This window comes from Aptenodytes patagonicus, chromosome 10 (genome assembly GCF_965638725.1).
Source record: "Aptenodytes patagonicus chromosome 10, bAptPat1.pri.cur, whole genome shotgun sequence".
Taxonomy (NCBI): domain Eukaryota; kingdom Metazoa; phylum Chordata; class Aves; order Sphenisciformes; family Spheniscidae; genus Aptenodytes; species Aptenodytes patagonicus.
The window spans coordinates 15,765,072-15,787,845 of record NC_134958.1 but is presented as its reverse complement, the minus strand read 5'-3'; the positions used below and the strand labels follow the sequence as shown (position 1 = coordinate 15,787,845).

The 22,774-nt window shown below is 45.1% G+C and overlaps 1 protein-coding gene and 1 long non-coding RNA gene across 4 annotated transcripts in view; both read right to left on the bottom strand.

The window, feature by feature from the left end:
* Positions 1–323: 323 nt before the first annotated feature.
* Positions 324–2,039, bottom strand: LOC143165263 (uncharacterized). Its single transcript, XR_012996227.1, has 3 exons — positions 1,972–2,039; positions 1,214–1,327; positions 324–657 (listed from the first exon to the last, which is right to left on the bottom strand). It is a non-coding gene; the product is annotated as an uncharacterized LOC143165263 (long non-coding RNA).
* A 4,407-nt stretch (positions 2,040–6,446) lies between these two features.
* IQGAP1 (IQ motif containing GTPase activating protein 1) overlaps positions 6,447–22,774 on the bottom strand; it is a 76,417-nt gene continuing 60,089 nt past the window's right edge. For all 3 annotated transcript variants that reach the window (XM_076348249.1, XM_076348251.1, XM_076348250.1), the window contains 12 exons: positions 21,799–21,939; positions 21,625–21,709; positions 19,130–19,362; positions 18,230–18,362; positions 17,774–17,876; positions 16,156–16,291; positions 14,173–14,260; positions 13,534–13,746; positions 12,277–12,443; positions 11,264–11,386; positions 10,253–10,361; positions 6,447–8,496 (listed from right to left, as the gene is read on the bottom strand). In XM_076348249.1, coding sequence (XP_076204364.1) covers positions 8,383–8,496; positions 10,253–10,361; positions 11,264–11,386; positions 12,277–12,443; positions 13,534–13,746; positions 14,173–14,260; positions 16,156–16,291; positions 17,774–17,876; positions 18,230–18,362; positions 19,130–19,362; positions 21,625–21,709; positions 21,799–21,939 — 1,645 coding nt within the window. In that variant the 3' untranslated portion in view covers positions 6,447–8,382. The remainder of the gene's footprint in view (positions 8,497–10,252; positions 10,362–11,263; positions 11,387–12,276; positions 12,444–13,533; positions 13,747–14,172; positions 14,261–16,155; positions 16,292–17,773; positions 17,877–18,229; positions 18,363–19,129; positions 19,363–21,624; positions 21,710–21,798; positions 21,940–22,774) is intronic.

Sequence of the window (22,774 nt, the reverse complement as noted above, 5' to 3'; positions counted from 1 at the left end):
CATCGCCCAGCCTAAAAAACAAAGGTCTTAATTTATTTCTGAGCCCTGAAAATGCAGCACTTACAGTTAATTTTTGAAGAGCTTCAGAACCACAGCATGTAGCCTCTGGTTTAGAGCCCCCAGCCAAACCCACTGAGCTTGTTTCAAACCCAGAAAACACTGCACGCACTTACACTGTTTCTCAGGGCTCAGAAAGAGACACCTGTCAAACCCATCTCTGCATGAAGTGTTTGGTGGATGGGGGCAAAGAAGAACCACACCCCACACCCCCGCCCAACCCTGTGCCTTTGAGACCCTACAGAGAAGTGCTTGGGAACTGGGGCTAGGGGCAAGCCCCACGGGAGGCACAGCCCTGGTGCTGGGGGCAGGTCAGGGCTATCACTGCGCTCTGGCCATTCAGGCTTTATTACTCTTGTGCCAACAGTGACTTTCACCCCATGCCCCCTGTGAGCCAGGGGCAGCACATGCTTTACCCCTTCCTCCTGAAGCAGTGCCCAAAGCGTCCAGGGAACAGTGCCTGGCTCAGCAGAACAAGTTTTTAATCCTGCAGCAGCTTGCCACAACCTTGACCCATGGGATGAGGTCTGCAGATCAGTGCAGAAACTCCAGCAGGGCCGGACTCTCGCTCAGGGTTCTGGAACAAGCGGGACACCACGTCTTGCAAAGAGGGAAGAACACAGACAGTACGTGTTAACTGCACATGCCACTTACCAGAACTACACTTTGCCTTGAAGAGGAGCTTCAAAGGCCAATACCAGATTCTGACCCAAAGCCTGCAACACCTATCAATCACGCAATTCATTACCTTGAGTCTGACTAGGGAGCTATGCTCAGGACCATGGGGAGGCAGGGGGCTCCCCCTCTGCTCACCCCAGCCACAGCAAACACCCCAGTTGTGCTGGGAACAGTGCTCGCCTCAAAGACGCTGCCCTCCCCAGCCGAGCCAGGCAGCAACAGCACTGCAGTCCATTTAGGCTCAGCTCACAGCTCTGACCTTCAGGTAACGACCACAAGGGCTTAGCTTTCAAGTCATGCTCTGAGTTTTTTCCCCACCAGTTTCTTTCAGGTCTCTTGTGCTGGGGTCCACGAAAGAGCAGCATCTGGCCAAGCTGCTAGTCCCACCGCACCTGAGCATACAACCAGGCCTGTCTGGGGCAGGGTGTGGTTGTTCTTAGCAAAAGGAAGAGTCCAGCAGGTGCTGGGGTGTGATTACCTGCTATCAGCCACCTTCCACCTCCAACACACCAGTGCTGATGCCTGAGTTGATCCAGTCCACAATGGAAGCGCCTACAGCATCGGCCACAAAACCAGAGGCATCCCGTCCACCCTGAAATAAAACAGCAGGTATTTAGTCAGCACGGCACAGGTGAGGCTCCATCCCCCTCTGAGAGAACATGGGTGTCACCCCTGTGCAGCACAGCCATCACCACACAGTACTCCGTGATAGGTACCACACAGAGGCTATGACTGGCCCTGGAGCAACACCTCCTTGTTCTCTGGCTAGCGAGCAAGACTCTGCTTGGGAACTAACATCTCCACAGCTCGAAGGACAGTCCAGACCAAACCCCTGCTTCCCTGCACTGCAAGTGCACGGGCCGAGAGGGGCAGAAATGAGGAGGTCTACCCACAGACCTCTACAGCACCTGGAGTTTTGGGCACTCCGGCACCTGAGGACACCAGGCACGGCCGCGGGAAACCGGCCCGGAGCTCCCGGCAGGACCCGCGGACCCGGCCGCGGCGGGGCTCTGCCAGCCCGGAGGGGCTCCCTGGTCCCCGAGCCGACCCCTGCTCCCCGCGGGACCCAGTCCCGGCTGCTCACCCGGGCGCGGAGGCGGCCCGGGAAGCCTCGAACCGAGGCACCGGCGGAGCGGGAGGGAGCGGGAGGGAGCGGGAGGGAGCCGGGCAGCCCCACGGCGCCCGCTGCCCCGGGAGAAGGAGCCTCTGGCGCGGCGCCAGGAGGCCTCGGCTCACCTCCACCGCGCTCCCAGACGAGGAAGAGCCGCCGCCGCGGCCTGCCAGCCCCAGGCCCGGCCCGGCGGCTTTTACTGGAGGGAGGGACCGCCCCGCCCCTGGGCACCGCCCCGGCGCCGGCGCAGCACGGCGGGGTCCGGCCCGGCCCGGCCCCGCGGCCCCGCCCGCCCAGGTTTCCTGGGGCGGGGGCGGCGGCCGGGGCGCGGGCGGCGGTGGGCGGTGTTTCCTCTCCGGGCTCCGCTTCTCGCAGCCGCGTTTTGTCAGCTTCTCCCGAAACCCGCCAGCGCCACCGGGCCGCTCCGGCGTGCGGGAGCGGGGCCGGAGCCGGGGCCGTGCCCGGCGGGGACCAGGAGCAGCGGCAGAGGGACTCGCCCCGCGCCTCTCGCAGCTCCGTGTCACATCTGTCACTCGCTCCGCTCAGGTTTAGGCTCGGGGGAGGTGCCCTCCAGCCCGCTTCTGCCCAGGAAAAGGCAGCGAGCGGGGAGAGCCCGGCCCTGCCAGCGAGCGCTCGGCCCGCGGAAAAGCGGGGAGGGCAAGGGCGGCGCAGGCCGGGAGCCGGCTGAGCCGGGGCCTCTCCCTCCGGCCCCGCAAGCCGCGGAGCCCGGCCTCTTCCCCAGCGCACGCCACGCGTCGGCGCGGCAGGAGGGGTTCAGCTCTCCCTTCGGTCTTGCCGCTTAACACCACTTGTACCCGCTGGTTACAGCGAGGCGCCGGGTAACGGCGGCAGAGAAAGGCTGTGGGAGACAGGAGACGAGGTGGGAGAAAGGGGACAAGGAAGGAAAAAAGGGAAGAAAACGGCATGAAAGGGCAGGAAAGCAGTCGGGAGCAGTACTGAAGAGGCAGCAGAATGAAGTGCTTCAGTATTCGACAAAACAGCGGAAGGTCAGCCGCTGAGGCGCGGGTGCTCTTGGCGCTGCCACACGCGCACAAACCAGGAGAGCGCAGCGTGGGCCCGCGACAGGTGGCGCGGGTTCAGCACGGAGGGAAGATGGCTGAGGTGGAGCACGCTGAAAGAACCTCACACCCCCAAAAACGAAGTATAATGTCAGAACGGCGTATACAGCTGTGACCGGTACACCCAGCTCCTGACCCCTAGTAATATGGTTAGCAAAACTAACCCCACTTCGTAAGGCAAACGGCCACTCTCTGCAGCCGAGCTGGTCACATATCAGTCCCGTTCTCCTCCTCGCCAGGAGGCCGTGAAGGTCCTGCGCACCAGGCGGGTATGTCCGCTTCCCCTCCCTGTCGGATAGAGGCCCCTGGGTGCCAGGCCGACGACTCCCCTCCTCACCGGCCTTGCAGGTCCCGGGCACCAGCCAAGGGGGCTGCGACAACCCCTCGCAGGACAGGGCAGCACAGCAGCACGCAGAGCACCGTCTATAAAACCAGGCAGCTACAGGTCCTGAGCGGGACTTGGACCAGAACTGCTGCTGGATGGCAAATGATGCCCCATGATGCCCTGGTGGCCAGGGACACCTCCAGCGGCATCCGCTTCCTCCAAGGACGGAGCGAGGGACTCCTGTTCTTTTACATGTTTTTGAGTCCAGGTGATGATTGCTATATTGATACAGCAAGCCAGGAATTAAGATTTGGCATGATCCACAGAGGGTCCAGGTGATTAGAAACCATAAGCTAAGTGGTGCTATGAAATATAAAATTGTGATGCACTGATTCTGCTTGTAGAAGTCCTGTGCTACTCTGATCATAAAGTTCTATGCTATCCTAATCATAAAATTCTGTTAAAAAAAATAATAAAGCTTTAATGGTAACTACAACTTAGTGCCGTCATCATTCTGCCAAGGTCCCTGAAAGAACCTGGCTGGCCCCGTAGTATCGTGTGATATAAGTTGTCAGCTAAAATTTCCATCCAGTCGTAAGAAGACTCCTTAGGGGCAACAGTTCCTTATTACAGTATCTGTCCCCTTTCTCAAGGCGCTCTGGTTCGGAGTTACACTTCTTTCCATCTGGAAGAGAGAATCCCTATTGTTATAGGAGAGCTTTACTCCTGGTGTGCCCCGGCATTAGTCTCATTCTAGAAATTACTACAGTCCTACAATTTATATGCAAGAACTAGAGATGGTTCCCAGGAGCAGAAAATGTTTCCCTGTGTCAGCACAGTCCCCGGCAGAGCCACGACGATAGATCACTGTACAAGCTGGGCAGGCATATTCTTCGCTGGGTAAAAAACTGGCTGGACGGCCGGGCCCAGAGAGTTGTGGTGAATGGAGTTACATCCAGTTGGTGGCCGGTGACAAGTGGTGTTCCCCAGGGCTCAGTTTTGGGGCCGGTCTTGTTCAATATCTTTATCAATGATCTGGATGAGGGGATCAAGTGCACCCTCAGTAAGTTTGCAGACGACACCAAGTTGGGCGGGAGCGTTGATCTGCTCGAGGGTAGGAAGGCTCTGCAGAGGGACCTGGACAGGCTGGATCGATGGGCCGAGGCCAACTGTATGAGGTTCAACAAGGCCAAGTGCCAGGTCCTGCACTTTGGCCACAACAACCCCATGCAGCGCTACAGGCTTGGGGAAGAGGGGCTGGAAAGCTGCCTGGCGGAAAAGGACCTGGGGGTGTTGGTCGACAGCCGGCTGAACATGAGCCGGCAGTGTGCCCAGGTGGCCAAGGCGGCCAATGGCATCCTGGCCTGGATCAGAAATAGTGTGGCCAGCAGGAGGAGGGAAGTGATTGTCCCCCTGTACTCGGCACTGGTGAGGCCGCACCTCGAATACTGTGTTCAGTTTTGGGCCCCTCACTACAAGAAGGACGTTGAGGTGCTGGAGCGTGTCCAGAGAAGGGCAATGAGGCTGGTGAGGGGTCTGGAGAACAAGTCTTATGAGGAGCGGCTGAGGGAACTGGGGTTGTTTAGTCTGGAGAAAACTACCTGAGAGGAGGTTGTAGCGAGGTGGGTGTCGGTCTCTTCTCCCAGGTAACAAGCGATAGGACAAGAGGAAATGGCCTCAAGTTGCGCCAGGGGAGGTTTAGATTGGGTATTAGGAAAAATTTCTTCACCGAAAGGGCTGTCAAACATTGGAACAGGCTGCCCAGGGAAGTGGTTGAGTCCCCATCCCTGGAGGTATTTAAAAGACATGTAGATGTGGCACTTAGGGACATGGTTTAGTGGTGGACTTGGCAGTGCTAGGTTAACAGTTAGACTCGATGACCTTAAGGGTCTTTTCCAACCTAAATGATTCTATGATTCTAAGTCACGAGGGCTCATACTCATACACAAAGACTCAGAAAGAAACACTCCATAATGCAGTTTTGCTGGAAAGACAGATTTTAATTTTGTCCACAGAAGCTGGGGTGATACACGACACATTGGGGACAACCAGCTCTGCTGGCAAAGCAGAGGTCCACCCCAGGTCCTGAAAGCAGCTTGCGGAAAGCTCTCACAGGTGCCAACCCTGGGGCAGAGGCCATTTGGGTGTTGGTGTCAGCTATGGGGAAGGCAGTGAGCACTGGAGACCCCGAGACAGGGTTTAGGGTGTTTCAGGGCCCTGGGGGCAGGCTTAGGGATCTCCGAGGGCACTGAGGCAGGGTCTGGTGGCCAGAGTTTTGGGGCAGTGTTTGCTGGCTCTGGGGCAGGGTTTGGGGTAGCTGGGGGCCACAAGGACACTATAGGGCCATAGCAAATGGCAAGGAGAACCCCAGTGCAGTGCAAGGCTTGTGGGAGGCCAAGCAGGTTGCAGGAGCATCTACGAGGGCCTTGCTCTTTCCCCTAGCTGAATCAGAAGACATTTCTGTTAATTGAGAATAAGATGCCATCGAGGGCTGACTTGTGCTCATCCTACTAGGATGGGGCTAGAGCGTTCTGGGAGGGGGGGAGGCATGGGTCCCTTAGGGAGGTCCCCAGGGTGGGGGGGTGTGCAGTCACATTAGGAGGTCCACACCTCCACCCTAGCTGTGTCGTGTCATCCATTGTGTTTCCTCACACCACGGCCACCCCCACAGGCACGAGAAAGGCCAGGACCGACTCGCAGAGGAGGCAGGAGCCCTCTGGAGTCAGGGTGGTTTCCCTGGTGCTGGTGCAGCCTAACTGTGCTCACCGATGGCAGTGCCCGGGGCCCAGCCGCATGTTCGCAGCTGCTGTCTGCAGTCAGGAACTCACACGACACCCCTGGGGACAAATGACTTTACTTAGACTTGAGTTACAAAGGCAAATTTTACCAGGAAAGAAAGATGACACACTTTGTACTTGTACCTACCCCCATGGTAAATACAGTGGTGTAATGGAGTAAGCAAAGCTAAACCACCAGTAAATTAAAAAATACATATAATTAAGTGCTGAGAGTGGATCTTTTAATAGAGGCTTTTCCTTTAAAAAACCCCTCCAGTTCCATAATGTTACTCAGCTAAAATGAGCAGATGCTCTCCCATTTTTAAGATTATTTTCAAATAATTTGTTGGGTTTTTTTTTTCAATTTTTGCCAAAAACCTGTTTTTTCAATAGGTGTAAGCAACAAGGGAATTATTGTAAATCACGTAGTAAGGATGCTTTCCCCACAGGTACTACAGGCCTCTAACACCTCATTACCTTGTCCCTGAATCCCAGCTGGGTTATAGTTGAAATTTATTTGGCAGACATTGAAAAGTATTAGAAGTATTCATTAAAAAAAAAAAGAAAAAAGAAAAAGGGGGGGGATGATCAATCCCTGTGGCTCGAGAGCTTGCAGAATACAGCTGCATTTTCCTAACAATCATTTTATAATGTTCTACCATTATTCGCATCATCCCCAAATCAAAGGAATTAATTTTTTAAGTCCTTCTACGATATAGCAAATTCAGAGGCAGGAAAAAAAACCAACCAAAACAAAAAGGCCCCACCAAACAAAAACACAAGGCAAGACCTTTATCCCGTTTCAGACCTCTTCGTCAGATTTCAGTGGAAATCCAGTTCGGAGGTATCTCCGTTTCAGATGATCTCGACCATAAAGATCTTTCTTGGGTTTGATAAGTAATTCTTGTTATTGGGTTGGACCGCGCATGCACCAACACTAAAATATGTTTAAATACAGTCTAGACACCAGCAGGTTGAAATAAATATTTGCTTCCGAGAGGACTGCAGAAAAATTATCCTCAGGCATGTAGCCATTTCAAATACTACAGTGTCTTTCATGAGAAAAGATTTAAGCTGAAATAACTCGCCCAGTGTAGATCAGAGAGAAAGCAGTTCAATTAAACTCAGTAATCTGAACACACACAAGTGACCTATGAATAACTTGAAATTTGCAATTAAGAGATATGTCCCTTTTTTAAAAAATAAAAATGTTAAGAAAAAAACTGGGGGGAGAGCTGGAACAACTGATGAATTTAAAGGTCAGATTTTTTTTTTTTTTTAGAGTCTCTCCATTTTTATTGGATATAGCAGAACAGCCAGCACCACCACCATGGTGAAAAAAGAAACAAAGTAGTAAAAGAAACGGGAACTTGAGTATAGCTAGAAAAATTTAACTTTTTAAAAGCTAACCTATTTAAGATAATCTTCCTTTGACAAGTCTGCAGGTAGAGCCTAACATTTATTGCATCAGATACAGATATATAGAACATTGCTCTAAACTGGAAAAAAAGTTATTTTTACATTTCAAATGCTTTGCAAGCAACATTAAAAGTTAACACGTCTCAAGAAATTTTTTAAGTTTCCCTCCCCTTCCCCAAAAGGCTTCTTTTCATCTGTAAGCACTAGTAAATACATTCCACAGTCCCTCTATTTAAGGAGCCATCTGTAAATTATTACAGTGTGATAAACAGAAACAAATCAAGAAAAGTGAGACACTACAGCTGTTCTATGTGGCTATAGCACATAATCACGAATAATTCAGCAACCACTTATGACGCGTACTGATTCCCCAGGCTGTAGTAGTTCTATCTTGGGGATTGGCCGCCGCCACCACCGCAAGCTCACCAACAAATGGGTAACCTGGACCTTGTCCATTTTTTATTTTGGTCATTACTGTTAGAGAATAATTGGAGTCCAAATACAATCTGCAACCCTCTTTTGCTTTCAGGAAGAGGCAAACCGACCGCTGTACAGTGCCAGCTTTCTCTTCGCACGGGCAACAAGAATTCAAGCCTTGCGAAGCACGCAATTAGGCAAATAAAGCCTCCAGATGCCCTAAGTATACTCTAATATTAGTTTAATCCCCAGCGCCATGTAAAAAACACATTCTAAATTAAATGCTTTTCAGAGGACCTTCAAGGTTGAAGATAAAGATCATAAATAAACGAGAAACCAACTCCCTGCAGACTCAGTCAGGGTTGTCAATTCACAAGAGGTTCTTAGTCCTCCTTCATGATACATTTGATATATTTTAGCACAGCATGGGCATATACTGATAGATAGCTACGTCATCAAAAGTTGTATGTGCAGGTTTCTATTCGTCTCCCCTTTCACAGGCTTGCTGGCAGAGGTTGGTTACTTCCCATAAAATTTTTTATTCAGAAGAAAGATCAGAAGGTTGACATTCACTTTTGCTCTGTCAAACAACTTCATGACTGCAACGCCTTCATACTGCAGCTGCAAGAGATCCTGCCAAAGAGAACACCTTTGTAAGCAAGGAATCCTCAAGACCTTATAGGGAATATACAAGACCCTGTGGTACAGCAGGTTTTTGAGGAGTATCTGTCACAAAGTACACGGCATAAGATAGAAAAATGAGAGACTCGTTAAAGATCCGCTTGTACTGCATGAAAAATAAAGTCGCTCTAAGGCATTTAATAAACAGATTTAAAAAATTAAGATCTTAAAAAAAAAAAGACGAAAAAGGGCAGAAATAGAAGACGATTCTAAAAGCCAAATTTCAGATCTAGCCATCTCCAGGCTTTTCATTTGCACAGTAGCCATAAAATTGTTGTTGTAATGTTTAGAAAGGGTCTCCTATGTGCCTAACTATATTATGTACCCACGAAACATTACAACATTCCACAGCGTCACTTTCTAAAAATCTTAGTTGCCACAGGTCTCAGTGAGGTGGTTTAGGGCACTGCAATCTAGGGCAGAGAAAGAAACGGCATCTCTGTCAGGACTATGTACACGATGCCGATTCAGTCTCTCGGGCATTTACGCAGGCAGTATTTCTAGTTACACTTTGCTCTTGTCAGCGATGCACCCGACAGAGCAACGGGACTCCCTGCACCGATTTATCTCAGCAATGAATGTCTTTCAGCAAGCCCGCTCTTGAACAATACATATTGGAGAAGGCGTTCAGGTACTGCTACTGCAGGGGAACGCTGTGTGTGTTCCAAAATCCGCATCTGGCTCCTGCAGCTGTCCAGCCTGGGTGACACTGGAGTAAACAATCAAAGCTATTTCTGCTGCTTTCTGTAAAAATTTTGGCAATGACAATGCAAGTCTTTTTAACTGATGCCACTGTTAATGCTATACTTGGATGACCCGTGGCAGCTCCCTTGTTGCTGTCCTCTCAGAACATCTGCTTTTTCTGCAATGCAATGCTACAAAGGCATAGCAGTATAGCAACACATGCGCCTGAGGAGTGAGTGACCCTGGGTAGCCCCATGAACCAAGAAGTTCATGACCAGCTCCGATGGATTAGGACTGGAATAAACGAGGGGAGTCCTCAGAGCACATGAACAGCATGCGCGAGGCAGCTGTCCCTCCCAGCAGCCAGTTAGGCGGCATGGACTTATCGCAATGCAAGGTGCTCGGGCACACAATCTGCTTCGAGACCCCTGAGGCATCCGTGATTACCAAACCTAATGATGCCCAAGTTGGGTGCGTGGTGGGCAGGGACAGAAGTGGAAGAAGGGGACAGAGACACCAGGCGTAACAGTACCGGCGTGGGAGGAAGCACAGGGAACCGTTTTGGAAAAGGTCAGTCAGTATGCCTGTTCCCGTAGCCTGGACTAAGTAAAAGTTGAGGACTCTTAAGAACTGTATGGCTAAAGAAACCGGTAAGTGTAGGGTGGGAGAAAGAACACCAATACGTGATGACCGGCTGAAGCCACCACACCCAAGCCCAGCTGACCGCTGCCACAGACTCCCGATCTCTCTGCTGTAGCAGGAAGCTGTTGAAAATGCATGCGTTTGTTTTGTGTGTGTACGTGTAGGGGTAACTAAGAACACAGACTGACAGCAGGCTTTCATTAGTAAAGAAACAAAGTAGTCTGGATCCCCCGTTCGCGTTGCATCTGTTTTGCCTGCAACAAATGGGTTGTTTTTGAGATCATTTTTCAGACTGTTCAGGTAGAAAACATGTCATTATTATTTTGATGAAGAGTCTGGCAAGCAGAACTTATACGCCACTATTAAATAGGACAGTTCTTACCTGATAATGTAACATAAAGGTTTCCATCTGTACCCCCATGAATTTTGCTTTTACCTCGAAGTCTCCTACTTCTTCTGTTGGACTGATTTCAAATATCACGTTTTTAAACCTATGAAATTTGAGAAATGAAAAACCACAGTTCATTACTGAACATGTAATTCCTACTGGAACAGGGAGAGAATACACGAGATGAAATCTGAAGATAGATTTCTAAGAATTCTATTCTTAACTCTTTATTCTATATTCCCATTTGGGATGAAACCGTAAAAGCTGACCAGACTCAATACAACAATGAATGGAAGCCTGACAGATTCTACGTCCGGTAGATCACACCTTCACACAAGCGTAGTAGGAAATACGGTAATTTAGCCTGTGCAGTCTAAACAGTCTACTTCAGTGCTGCACATCCATGCTTCATTTAGTGCACAAAGTACAAAATGGGATTCAGGGTTGAAAAAAAAATTCTAGTAACAGGCAGCTTCTCTATATTCCACAGAAGATATACCAAGCTCTCAAGGCTAGCAAACTGCAGCTGGACAAACTCAAGCTAGCATTAAGTTGATTTTTCAGCAATGAGAGCTATTAACCATAGTAGCAATTCACCCGAGGAGGTACCCCTTCCACGACCGTGGGGGTGACAGGGAAGGGGTGGGTGGGAAGAGGATGTCATGCTTAAATCCCGTTACACTTCTCAATCAAAGACCTGTTTTGCTTCAACCAGAAAAAGAGAGAACTGAAAACTGATCACTATGCAAGGTTTCTTGGCCCTAGGGATGCAAGCCTAGATCGCCAAAACAGTTTCTTCAGCTTTAATAGCTAAGTCTACCAACAATGCTAAATTCCAAGAACAAAAACGCAAGACAATCTGTCATGATCTCAAACAAATCTCAGAGCTTCTGTTCCTCAATTGCCAGCACCTAAACTAGTTCGAAGAAAGAGACAAGAATTCAACATACCTGTTTTCCTCTGAGAAGGTTATTTAGCTCTAAAGAGTTTTAAAAAGATACTCACTGGTTACCTTGGAGGTCCTCAATCTCTAAAAGCACTCCCTTCTCATGAAGTCGAGCTGCTGTGTATTTTAGAGAAATCTTTTTACTGTTTTTGCCTTTCATCTCCCGAGGTTTCTTAGAGACTCTGAAAAAAAAAACCCAAACCAAAAAACAACCAACAAACAAGATGATCAGTCAAACGAGAAAAGAGATTTCGGACAGCAAACATTTACTCTTATTTGGATGAGGGGACAGAACCAGTATAGCTAATCAGCTGTGACTAACGCAGCTGATAGATGATGTATTTCTGTGAGTTTACCTACAAAGCACTTGTTAGCTCAGATCAGATCTTTGATTTTCTACTATTTACCAGTAACTCTTACGCTACAGGAGAAGGGAAAAAAAAAAAGCCAACAAAAACCCCCCAAAACATAACCACATGGTACTTCATAGAAAGCAGTACCATCTATCATTAGGTAAGAGAGGATCTGGTAACAATGAACATGGAGATTACTCAGTAACTTTCTTGCCTCAGTTTCCAATGGCAGTTGCTCTTCCCGCATCTCACTGGGGAGGAAGACGCTTCCCCCCCAGGAAAATCTGAATTGTCTTGCACTAGAACAACTGACTCCATTCGGGATAAAGAGAGGACAATTTGTGATCAATGCTTTCCTTGTAGGTAACTATGTTATTTTCATTCTCTGCTCCTAGAAAGGATGACAGGACAGACTGACTGAGCAGCACTTGCATTATCTGGGCAACCTGTTTCATTCCCACTGGACTCTCTACACTCCCCTCTCCCAGAGAGACCAAAATCCTTTCAAGTATGTCTTTTTGACCTCATTTGGGGCACTGCCCTCTCCCCGTATCTTCCAAACACTGCTGAGACTCTTTCCCTAGAGCTATCACTGCGGTGAAGAGCTTGGCTGAGGAGGTTTGAACAGATGGCCATTACGATTCTTCTTAGCAACAAACCTACATGTGCTTTCTGTAAGAAGCACTTCTAGGGCCATGGCATGGTTCCAAGATACTTACTTGCCCTTGCTGGCCAGGTTATCCAAGCAGGTTTTGATGTAGCTTTTGTAATAATCTACTTGTTCCCCATAAAAAGTAGCTTTGGAGTTCAAGGCACTGTACGTCTGCTGCAGCTTCACCAGCTCCGCCTTTCTTCTCTGACGGTATCTACGCTGATTTCGGATATCCTACGCCACAGAGAAAGACAGGCAGAGACTTAACAGTCATTCGAGCTCTCTGGTTGCTCAAGCCCAGAGCACAGAGTATTTGAAACACACCGTTTGACTTTGCTTAGTCTTGCTTCATGCTACAAGGTGGAGCCCTCAGTTGCACTTGCCCCAGTTTAAGCATCACCACTTCTTCTCTGCGTTGACTATTTTTAGAACTAACCAACTCTACACAGCAGTTCATTTGAACTTTTTGTTGCTTTCTCAAACTTCAGTGCTGTCCCAGTTGCAATGACTAGAGTGGGCACTGACAGTATGTAATCTAAAGGAAGGCAGTAATTTTTGCCACTGCTGGATAGGAAAGTTATCTTGCAAATCAAGCACTATAACCATAGCAGCGCACAGACTTCCTTATCCTTCTTTGTTAGTCAGCCATCTTTAAGCATATGTTACCTTCATACCTAACCAAAAAATATCACGTGTTCAAGTTGACTTCTGTTTTCAATTTTGATATATATTAACAACAGTATTATTAATTCTAATCGGATCCCTAAAGGTGATTATTTATTCACTTTACACACATAACATTTCCCAAATAGGTTTTTTTTGGTAAACGTGATATAAAATACATTGTTACTGTAGCAATGTACAACAGTATTACATCACTTTTGCAAGTTTTTCTCAGCTCCCCCCTTTACTGTTTAGGTATTCTTGAATGGGTACATTTAAATAAAAATAACGGTTAGGACGTCTTTAAGTTATGGGCAAAAGTTCCTTATGTGAGTAAGTTTGTAGAGGTGCTACTTAAATTAGTGAAAAGGAGCAGAAAAAAAGATCACACAACAGGACTTCCCCTCCAAGCTATAACGCTTTTCCTTAAAGTGCCTGAGATTCTGGCAACACAGTCATTTGAGAAAATACAAACGTCCTATAAAAATAAAGGACTTCCCAAATGCCAAGAGATGGAAATGCTGCAGCAAAAGGTAGGCTTCGTGTCTGTAAATCAGCTAGTACAAAGCTTACTCCTCCTGAAAACTTATGCCAGTTTCACAACGCTGCAAACTGTGGGAAGACTCCACTATGATTACTAGGAAACCACCGATTGGCATACCTTCGCGATGTCATTGATTAGTTCCTGGTATTTACTTTTTGCATTCACTGTCCCCAGTTCTGTCAACTTCTTCAGGCCTGTCTTGATTTTATCTTTTTTTCCTTGAAGATTTAAGTTGCCGTCTTCCTTTACAGACACAGATTTTTTCATCTTATCGGGAGTTTTAGCATCACGAATGGCCCGTTTCTGCATAGCTCTTTGATGCTCTGCTTCCTAGAAAAAGAAAACAAAAAATTACAAGTTCATAAGCAGATCCGTTTTAAGGTGACAAAGAACCAGAAACAGATTGTCCAACCTCCGGCATAACATAGGATAAAGAGTTTTGCTTGGTCATTCCCGTACTGACTCCAATGAATCCATGTTTGATGAACATATTCCACATATGGGAACCAGCAGAAGCCTACCTGCCATTTAAAACGGTCTTCTAGATAAATAGTTTCTAGCAACTACCAGAGGAGTAAGATTAACACATACTATTTATTTCCATTATATTCCCTCCTTATTATGGTTACACACTGCTCCTACCTCAGCGGAGACTTCACTGCAACACATAAATGCAGATTTGCAAGTATACCCACGTATATCTAGATAGATGACAATTTCCTAGTCTAAAAAGAACGCAAGTAAAGAACTTCGTACTTGCTCTGAGGTAGCTGGAGTTTCCAGGATTTCAGTCAGCGTCTCCCCTGGTTGGAAGCGGATTACATCAACAATTAAGCGTTTTGTGCTGCAAAGAGATCAAGGAGAATAGGAGAAAAAAAAACCTTTAAACTGAAAGACCTTCAATACTATTCTATTCTGCAGTAATGCCAAGGTTACTGATTTACCTAAAGTCAGATTATCACTGGATGAGCGCTTAGGTAGTCATAGGCTAGACCAGACCGGAACCCTGAAAAGCACTTTACTTTTTTGACAATGTGTTATCAGAAACTGGTTCCCTGAAAGGTTCATCTATGTAGTACATGGGATTTGCTTCCCAGTACCCCCTCAAACAGCAAGGACATTACCCCATATATTCTAAGGCAGCCCCAGTACTACCATGTGGACCACAGAAGCTGCAATTCCAAGGTGAAAGGTAAAGCAGGTAGCAGCAACAGCAAATTTGTGCAGCCAGAAAAAGTCTATAATATTATCCATCCATAAGTGCACTTTAGTGCTTTGTAACAGGTATCAAAAAATGCCACAGGACTATTTTCTTATGTGTACAGTAACTGAGCCAAAGCAGATCCCTGACTCCAATCTGGTGATAGACAGGGTCGCTCCTTGATCTCAACCATGATTTAATCACAGCCAGTGCCCACTCTGAAGCAATTCTGTCCTTGAGCCACACAATGAAACCAAATAGCACCTTCAGTACTTCGCAGTCAGGCTGGAATTATTTCTAGCATCACACAAAGTGCATCACACGCACACCTTCCTCATCATCCATAACTCAGATGACTACCAGCACATCTGGTAAATCTTTACTTTTGAAATCAATGTCACCTTCTGGTGGGTAGGGAAATACTGATGTATCTTTTGAGAAGTCCAATTAATTTAAAGTTATTTTTGGAGACAAGATTTTCTTCTGGGAGATCACTGGTCCATCTAGGCCAAGTGTAAGCTGACCCGAAGAATTCTCAGCTAAACTATCTAGCGCCTGAGCAGGAATGCATCAGAGCAGGTAAATACGCATCTGAATGTCAGGTAGCTGCTCTACACATCTCAGCATTTGCTTAAAACTGGCCAAGAGTCAATATTAGTACTAAGTCCTCCGGAACAGAGAGTCTGGCAATAATGAAATCCCTGACAGTCCATTGCTCTCTTTCCATTAGGCTAGTAACTCCTCTATTTCCCAAAAAGGCTATTAGTCTTCATCTATTAAGAGTCAGGTTTGGGGGACAGCAAGTGCAGAGAGAAGGGGACCGCATCATAAACCAAAAGGGAGAGCAGCAACAAAAAAATATCCTAAGGAGATATTTCCCACAGATAGGGAAAAGCTACAGGGAGAGTATCATAAGGTACCACGGTCTCCTGCTTCACTAACAGGACACAGACATAATCTGCTCAAAGGCTGTTTAAAGAAGCTAATTCTGCAGGACCTAGCAAACTTAGCAACAGAGTGTTATTCACATGTACTAGACATTTAGTTACCCTTAAAATTTCCATGTCACACGCATTCTATTGAAAACATTTGCACGGGGCATTATATAGCCAACACAAATATTGATTCATCTAAATTTTACGTTAATGGACTTCAGAGTTAAAACTCAATTGTGATGAACACTACGGACTATTTAAGATGACCTTTACAAATTATTCAAATGCAGGCAAATCCAACTGCTGCTGTCACACTCGCTCACATCTGGAGAGTTTTCTTTTCTGGTAGTTTTCCCCTCCAGAACCATCCAAGATGAATCTATCATTCTTTAAAAGTCTAAGAGTGACAAAGAACTAACAGGAACAAATTTAACAGCCACAGCATTGAAAGGACATGGCTACAAGCTCAGTGTATTTGGAGTAACAGTCCCATGTTTGTTTAAATTATACTTCAATTCTCTTATTTTCACATGCAGATTAACTGTGAAAATTCAGGTTCCTCGTTCTCTTGAGAAACATACCAGGCAGTTACCCCTCACTTACTTCAACAGAATCGTCCTCGCGTCCATCTCCGCATTCTCATCACCAGGAACATCAAATTTATTAGTGAGTGTGAGAGAAACCTCAGTCTTTGCTAGCATTTCCCTGTTGGGGTCATTAACATTGCCAGACCCTTCCCCTGCCAAGCAGAAAGAGTTTATAGATTAAATTGTATTCTTTACATTCTTGACTGCTAGAGCTTTGTAATTTCTCCCTACGCAACAGACCACAGAAAAACTACACTGTTTCCTATACTGTCAAAAGAACACTTCAGAAGCCAAAACCAGCTTTTAAAAATGTAATCTTGAGTACATTACAGACTTTTTCTTCACAAAACTGAGAATATACACTGGCCAGAAAGGCCCCACAAAATCACTAGTTCGCATGCCTTAAAGATGTATGCGTATTCCACACTGTATCTCAGCATCCCACTCTCTACTGAGAAGAGTAGCTGACCTGCCAAAAATACTTTATAAATAAAAATATGACCATGCCTCTATGTCCATGTCCTCGCCAGAATGATTTTTCCAAGCTAAAAGCAAAGTCCTTGTTGGCAACCGAGCCTGTACTCTTCTATTAAACAAAGTAAGCTATCCTGTCAAAAGGAAATTTTCTTAGTCTAATTGTCTGAACTTTCATCAGAACAGTTGTTAGGATGCTTCCCCTCCTGCCCCCCTTTTTTAAAGGGCTGCAGAAAGATTACACTCTGACATATTAACCACATCGATACAATGCACATGGGAGAAATGAAATGGGGAAGGAGGGTAAGTTCTAGTTAAACTCAAGGTCTAGGTTCGCTCAGATAACACTTATGTTCTGTTCTTTGCCAGTGCTCGGAAGAAAACGTGCTAGCAATCATTCCTTTAAAAGGTTCCAACCTTTCTCATCAAGCAGCTTCAAGATAAGCATTTTGCTGACAAAGCATCCTCTCCAAAAACTGTGTCCGTTTGCCCCCCCGCCGCCACTAGATTTCACACTTCAAATAGCTGCAACAGAGAAACCAAGGAAGGAGAGAGGCTTGTGCAACTTTCCAGTGTTTGTTATATCCTGAAGCAGTGAACCGTGGCTCAGGTTTTTACTAATCTGTGAAAGTTTTCTAAGGTCAGTTCTTTCCTCCCCCAGCCAGAAGAAAGAGGATAAAATTCTTAACGTACAGAAAAAACTCTAAAGGAGGGAAAAAAGTTTTTTTGTCCATATGCCAAAGATCCCTATAGGGACACACATCATTTAATACACTTACTACTGCACTCTGAAAGGAATGCATACAGATCTCCAGAACGGAGGACAGATCTTTGCAAACAAGCTGGGATGGGGACACACACACAGAGAAATGGCTCCAGCGTAATGGAACAAAGAAAACATGTCAAAATTTCAGTGTGTCTTCTAGAAATTTCTGCAGTGGGATGAGGTGAGCGGGGTGGGGAGAAGAGAAAGAACCCCTGGTTTTTTCAGGGTAACAAATTCTGTAGTCAGAGAGAATAAACCGGAACAAATCTGCTGCTGTTTTTTAGAGCGCATCCTCCCAAATGACCTGCGATGATTCCTGAGATAGTTTCTTTACGGCACTTCAAGTCATTTAAGGTAATATCACATATTTCTTAAGTACAATAAAATAGACCACCTATTAAGGACTCAATTGTAGGAACCTCTCCAAGATCGTCCAGCAGCTCGTGAATTGGATCATTGTGCTCGGGAGCAATTGCATCTTGGTGGTCTAAGAGCAACTAGATGAACAGAAAGAACATTTATGTTGTTAATCACACATCCTTTTCTAGACAGTAAAATTAACATTACTTCGAGCTGGTATCTTTTAGAAAAAGATCTTATTTCACTGAACTCCAAAGCAGCAATATCAACATTCAAAGCTGTGCCATTATCACATACTCAAATACTTTCAAAAGAAACTTAGAGAAGCCACAAGCAAACTACTTAATTCTATAAGCTGATAAGCTCTTGCACACTACAATCAAAAGACAACTTTCAGCCTTGTATTTGGTAACTTTGCGTTTCAGCCAGAAGCAGCATTTTCTTTGCAAGCACTACTTATAAGGAGCAACTGTGACTGATGTATACTTACAGTGTGTGTATTGATGATTTCACCAATAGAAATATAAATAACTGGCTTAGTGAGAGTCACCAAGTCAGAATATTCATCAATATTAAATTTATCCTGCAATTCAGGAACCTCACAGGCAGCCTGAAAAAAACGTCTTCAGAAAAAAGGAGGAGAAAAGAAGAATCAGTATGACTGAGAGTAATGTGATGTATCAAGAGCATTAACTTCACATGACAATCCCTAGCATAGTCTCTCTTCTTTCAACTGTGGTACATTACAGCACACTACAGTTTGTCAGCTTTAGTTTAACACATCAGAAGTAACCTAGTAAATTCTATTATTGATATTGGCCATGTTGACATTGGCTCATTTTCAGCATTCACAGGACTGGCCTATGGCTCCAGTGACTTTGGTCACACACCCTCCTGCCTCCACTGCAGTAACACCCCTTCCTCCCAGCAATCTCTGGTTTTCGTTCTTCCAAAGCACGAGAGGTATAAGATGACGATTCTTGAACAAAAGCTTACTTCAACTATATGAAGAGCTAAATGCCAACCTGCTTTATTCCTGAGCACCACTGGGTTTTCATGTGGAGCCAGGGCTCATATGGGACAGAAGAATGTATGTCCATTCTAGTTGTCCGCGTCCAAAGTATCACAATGAACATGTGCAAGAGCAACCTTTATTCTTGACTTCGCAATCTCATTAACATACAATGTATCATTCATAAATTCCAGGTACACATTTTATTTGCCATTGTCACTGATGCTTATGGCAGTCTGGAGTGCAATCTCCTATTTTCAACAGACCGCATATTTGACAGAGACAAATTTAAAATATGATAAATCCTATTATTATTCCTTTTTACTTGCAGTGTTACCTCTGCCAAACTTCCCAACTTAATTAGCTAAGGTCTTCTACCTGAATTTCTGGTATGACTGCGATAGGTATTCATTAATGATGCTTAGGTGCGCATTGTCTCCCATGAACATCTTATTGGATGCAGCATGCTGCAACATCTTTGCAATGGAACCGAGGTTTCTGCGTTGATCTGTGGTCAGCTGACCTCCAGCTGAAAGATCAATGATGTCAAACGCATCTGGTGCGACAATGGCTGGATTCATGTAGCGATAATAGAGTAAGTTGCCAACAATCTAGGAAAAGTTGAGTAGAGAAGAAATGCATCAAGAAACAATGGTATAGGACCCAACTGAATTTTATTGAAACTACTCTGACTGTGCTTTGATAAATTATTTTCTTGTAAGCCAGAGGCCCCTTCCAAGATAAAGGTTCTGCTGTGCTGCTGTATATAATCATATACTATCCCAAAGAATCTACAGTGTAAAAAAAAAACCCTAAAAAAAATCATTAAGACGCAATAGGATGGTCAACACAAAGAGGGAAGAGTAAGCACTACTAGCCACAGGACAATACAGCAGCAAATATTCCTACGCATAAAGATTTGAAACTTTAACTTATAAAAATATACGGACAGGAGATATTACAAGTTACCAACGGACTACTCATATGAGCATGAGACAATTATCAGGAGAATTAAACATAATTAAGTTAGTCTAACAGAGGGCAGAATGATCATGGTATAGAGGAACCCGGTAATGCAGTTTCAATATGGAACAAGAGCTAATTCTTAGAGAAGCATGCAGAATTGGCTGCCATCTCCAACAAAGCAAAAATGGTGAGGAAGCACGGCACACCAAGGAGCTAAACTGAGGAAACTACTTTCCATTCCTTCTCCAAAGGCCTTATTCTCTTTCAGAATAATTCTTCGATAAGCCAGCAACATTTTCAGGCATAGACCCCCAGTTAGAAGTTAGCGAGAGTAACTGAGAAACCATTTAATCCAGAGGTAAGAAAATCAGAAGTACAGAAGATGAATGGCATTTGATGCTTCAAAATCCAATTTACCTAGTCAAGTGTGAGCAGCAATAAACTTCAAGGAACCAAAAATAAAGACGTCACATTATCCATATGCTCACAAATATACTTCTAACCTGTATTTGATATTTTGCCAAAAGTAATTCCAGCAATGAAAAGGAATTAACTCAACATGCTGATGTAAAGCGATAGTTCTCACACCGCATGCTCTAGGTATTTTCTGGTGGTTCACAGAAATTTGCAGAGGGCCAGGTCACTGAATCTTGGCTTCGCCTGCTTGCAATGTGACTTAAATGCACGGAAGAGATCGGGGTCTGAACAAATAGCTGAAAACAGAGAGAAAAAATCTAGCCATTGCTGAGCAGCCCCAGAAATTAACTGCTTTCAGTGAGGTCATGTTTTTGACAATTGCTTCATGCAAGCCCCTGCTGTACTCTCACAGATTATGTCATGGGATGACAACAGTCAAAGCTGTTTACTACCAGTAAATGAGAAAACACATCTGTGAAAGAAACTGTATTAATAACTTTCAAACTTGCGGACGGAGAAGAACAGTAAATTATATGGGTAGCTTTGGTTGCTAAAAAAAAATAAAAATCTACGAGTAGTCATTGCACACAACTGCAGTTTTGACTTTCATGTGGACAGTTACATTGTTTCCACGAGGATTAATGAAAACCGCAGTTTTCCACCTAAATTTACAGATGGAAGAAATTAATTCACCTGCATAGAAAGAATCGATGTCTCAGAATGGGAAAGCACAGAACTAGAAGAGAGAAGAAAACAGCATTCAGATTGGTAATTATTTTGTAATGAAGCAGAGGCAGAGAAGTTTAAAGAGACGTTGTCAAGTATTCTAAGATCCAAACTTTGTTTTATTAACAAGCAAAGCATTCATGGACATAAAGGCCTTCACAATTACCAAAAGCCATAAAACCAAAGAAATTTCAATGAAAACCCCAAAGCTATACTCATCTGAGAGTGCCTACAATTAGGATCTTTTTAGTTCTCCAAACCTACTGAAATGCAACAATACAAAACTGACTAGACATTATGGAAAGTGACTCTCTACATGTTGCTGTCAAAATATCCTAGAGTGTTACAGATAGGGGAATTAGGAATATCAGAATTTTGCATACAGTCTTTTTAACTTGACATTGTCTCTTTAAGAAAGGAGCAGCTGGCTGTGATCATACGAGCAAACCCAAGGTTTACTTTATAGGAGCAAGAGTACCCCAAGTCAAGAAACCTAAAGGACCAAATGTCCAAGATATTAAAAGCAAAGCAGAAGCAACAGGATACCTCCTTCTGAACAATGTATTACATCTCAGATGATGTATATGAAGCTAACAATCAAAAGCCCAATGTGAAACATTTTCTACCTGTAGAAGTAAATAAATAAGCTTTATATAGGTTTACATGCACTCCTCTCCACACATACACCCAGAGGAGAAGAATGAGATGTGCTTGCCACAGCCAATTTGGCTGACAATTATTCACAAAGGTGTTCAGATCCTCACCTTCAGAAGCTCATCCTCACCAGCATCAGGAAACTTCTCATGCAGGGAGTCTTTTAGTACCTTGGCAATGAAACGCATTCCATAACTTCGAGAGAAAGAAAAGGGCAAATAAGACTGCTGCAAGCATGAACCCAACAACTTCTCAGGGATAATACTGTGGTATACCAGACTCACGGGATTTTGTCCACTGAACTAACAATGGCAGACAGGAACTTGTCTGTCACTGTCCTCATGTTTCTGATTGAGGCATCCAGGCGCGTCCTCACCTCTTCGTGATTTAGAGCTTGTTCAGGCGTAACATCATACGGAAGTTTGCTATTTGAAAAAGTCAAACATGTGAAGGTGAGTATTCCTCAGGCTAGCATATTTCAAGAATTTCTAGCTCGACACGGAAACAAGCTTACATTCACTTGGCTGCCAAGAGCTGTGCGTTGCCTGCAATTAACCTTTTAGGCACTGGAAGAGCTGAAGACCTCTTGCTTTTACTTCCTCTACTCTCCCTTGCAACGGCCACTGTGAGAAAAGGCCCAGCTAACTCAAAACTGTATCTTTTTTGCCTAGTGTGCATGCTGTAAAAAAGTGCCATCTGTGATGCATAGTGGTACTTCAGGCTGCAAATAAATTGGTGAAAAAGCAAGCTACACATTTGAACATTAAGATGATAAGAGCTTGGACACAAGCCAGAAACTAGAACAGTATCCATAAAAATCGATAGAACATGCTATTGGCAGGAAGCAGTGCCAAATGAGTAGTTACGTTTTCTCCATCAGCTGAAATTACTGCATAGTATTCCAGCAAAGACAGACAGATGAAGCAGATAATTTGTAAAAACGTCTCCTAAAACTCATGTAAAGAGAAGGACCTGAACACACATCTTCACCTGCATTTTTAACATATCTGGAATTTTGAACCAGGCGTACAGCAAGATATATGACTGCAGATTGCTTTGGACGGGGAAGCTCACTCATCTGTATGGCTCCCCCCCCCCCTTTTTTTTTTTCCTAAAAAGTATGTTAAAAAAACCCCAACACAATAGAACACAATAGAAACCTCAAGTTCTAGCACATCATATGCACTGGAAGAAAAAGAAACCAGAATGACACAAAACCATCTGGCACAATCCAATTGTCATCAGTGGCTGATATTAATT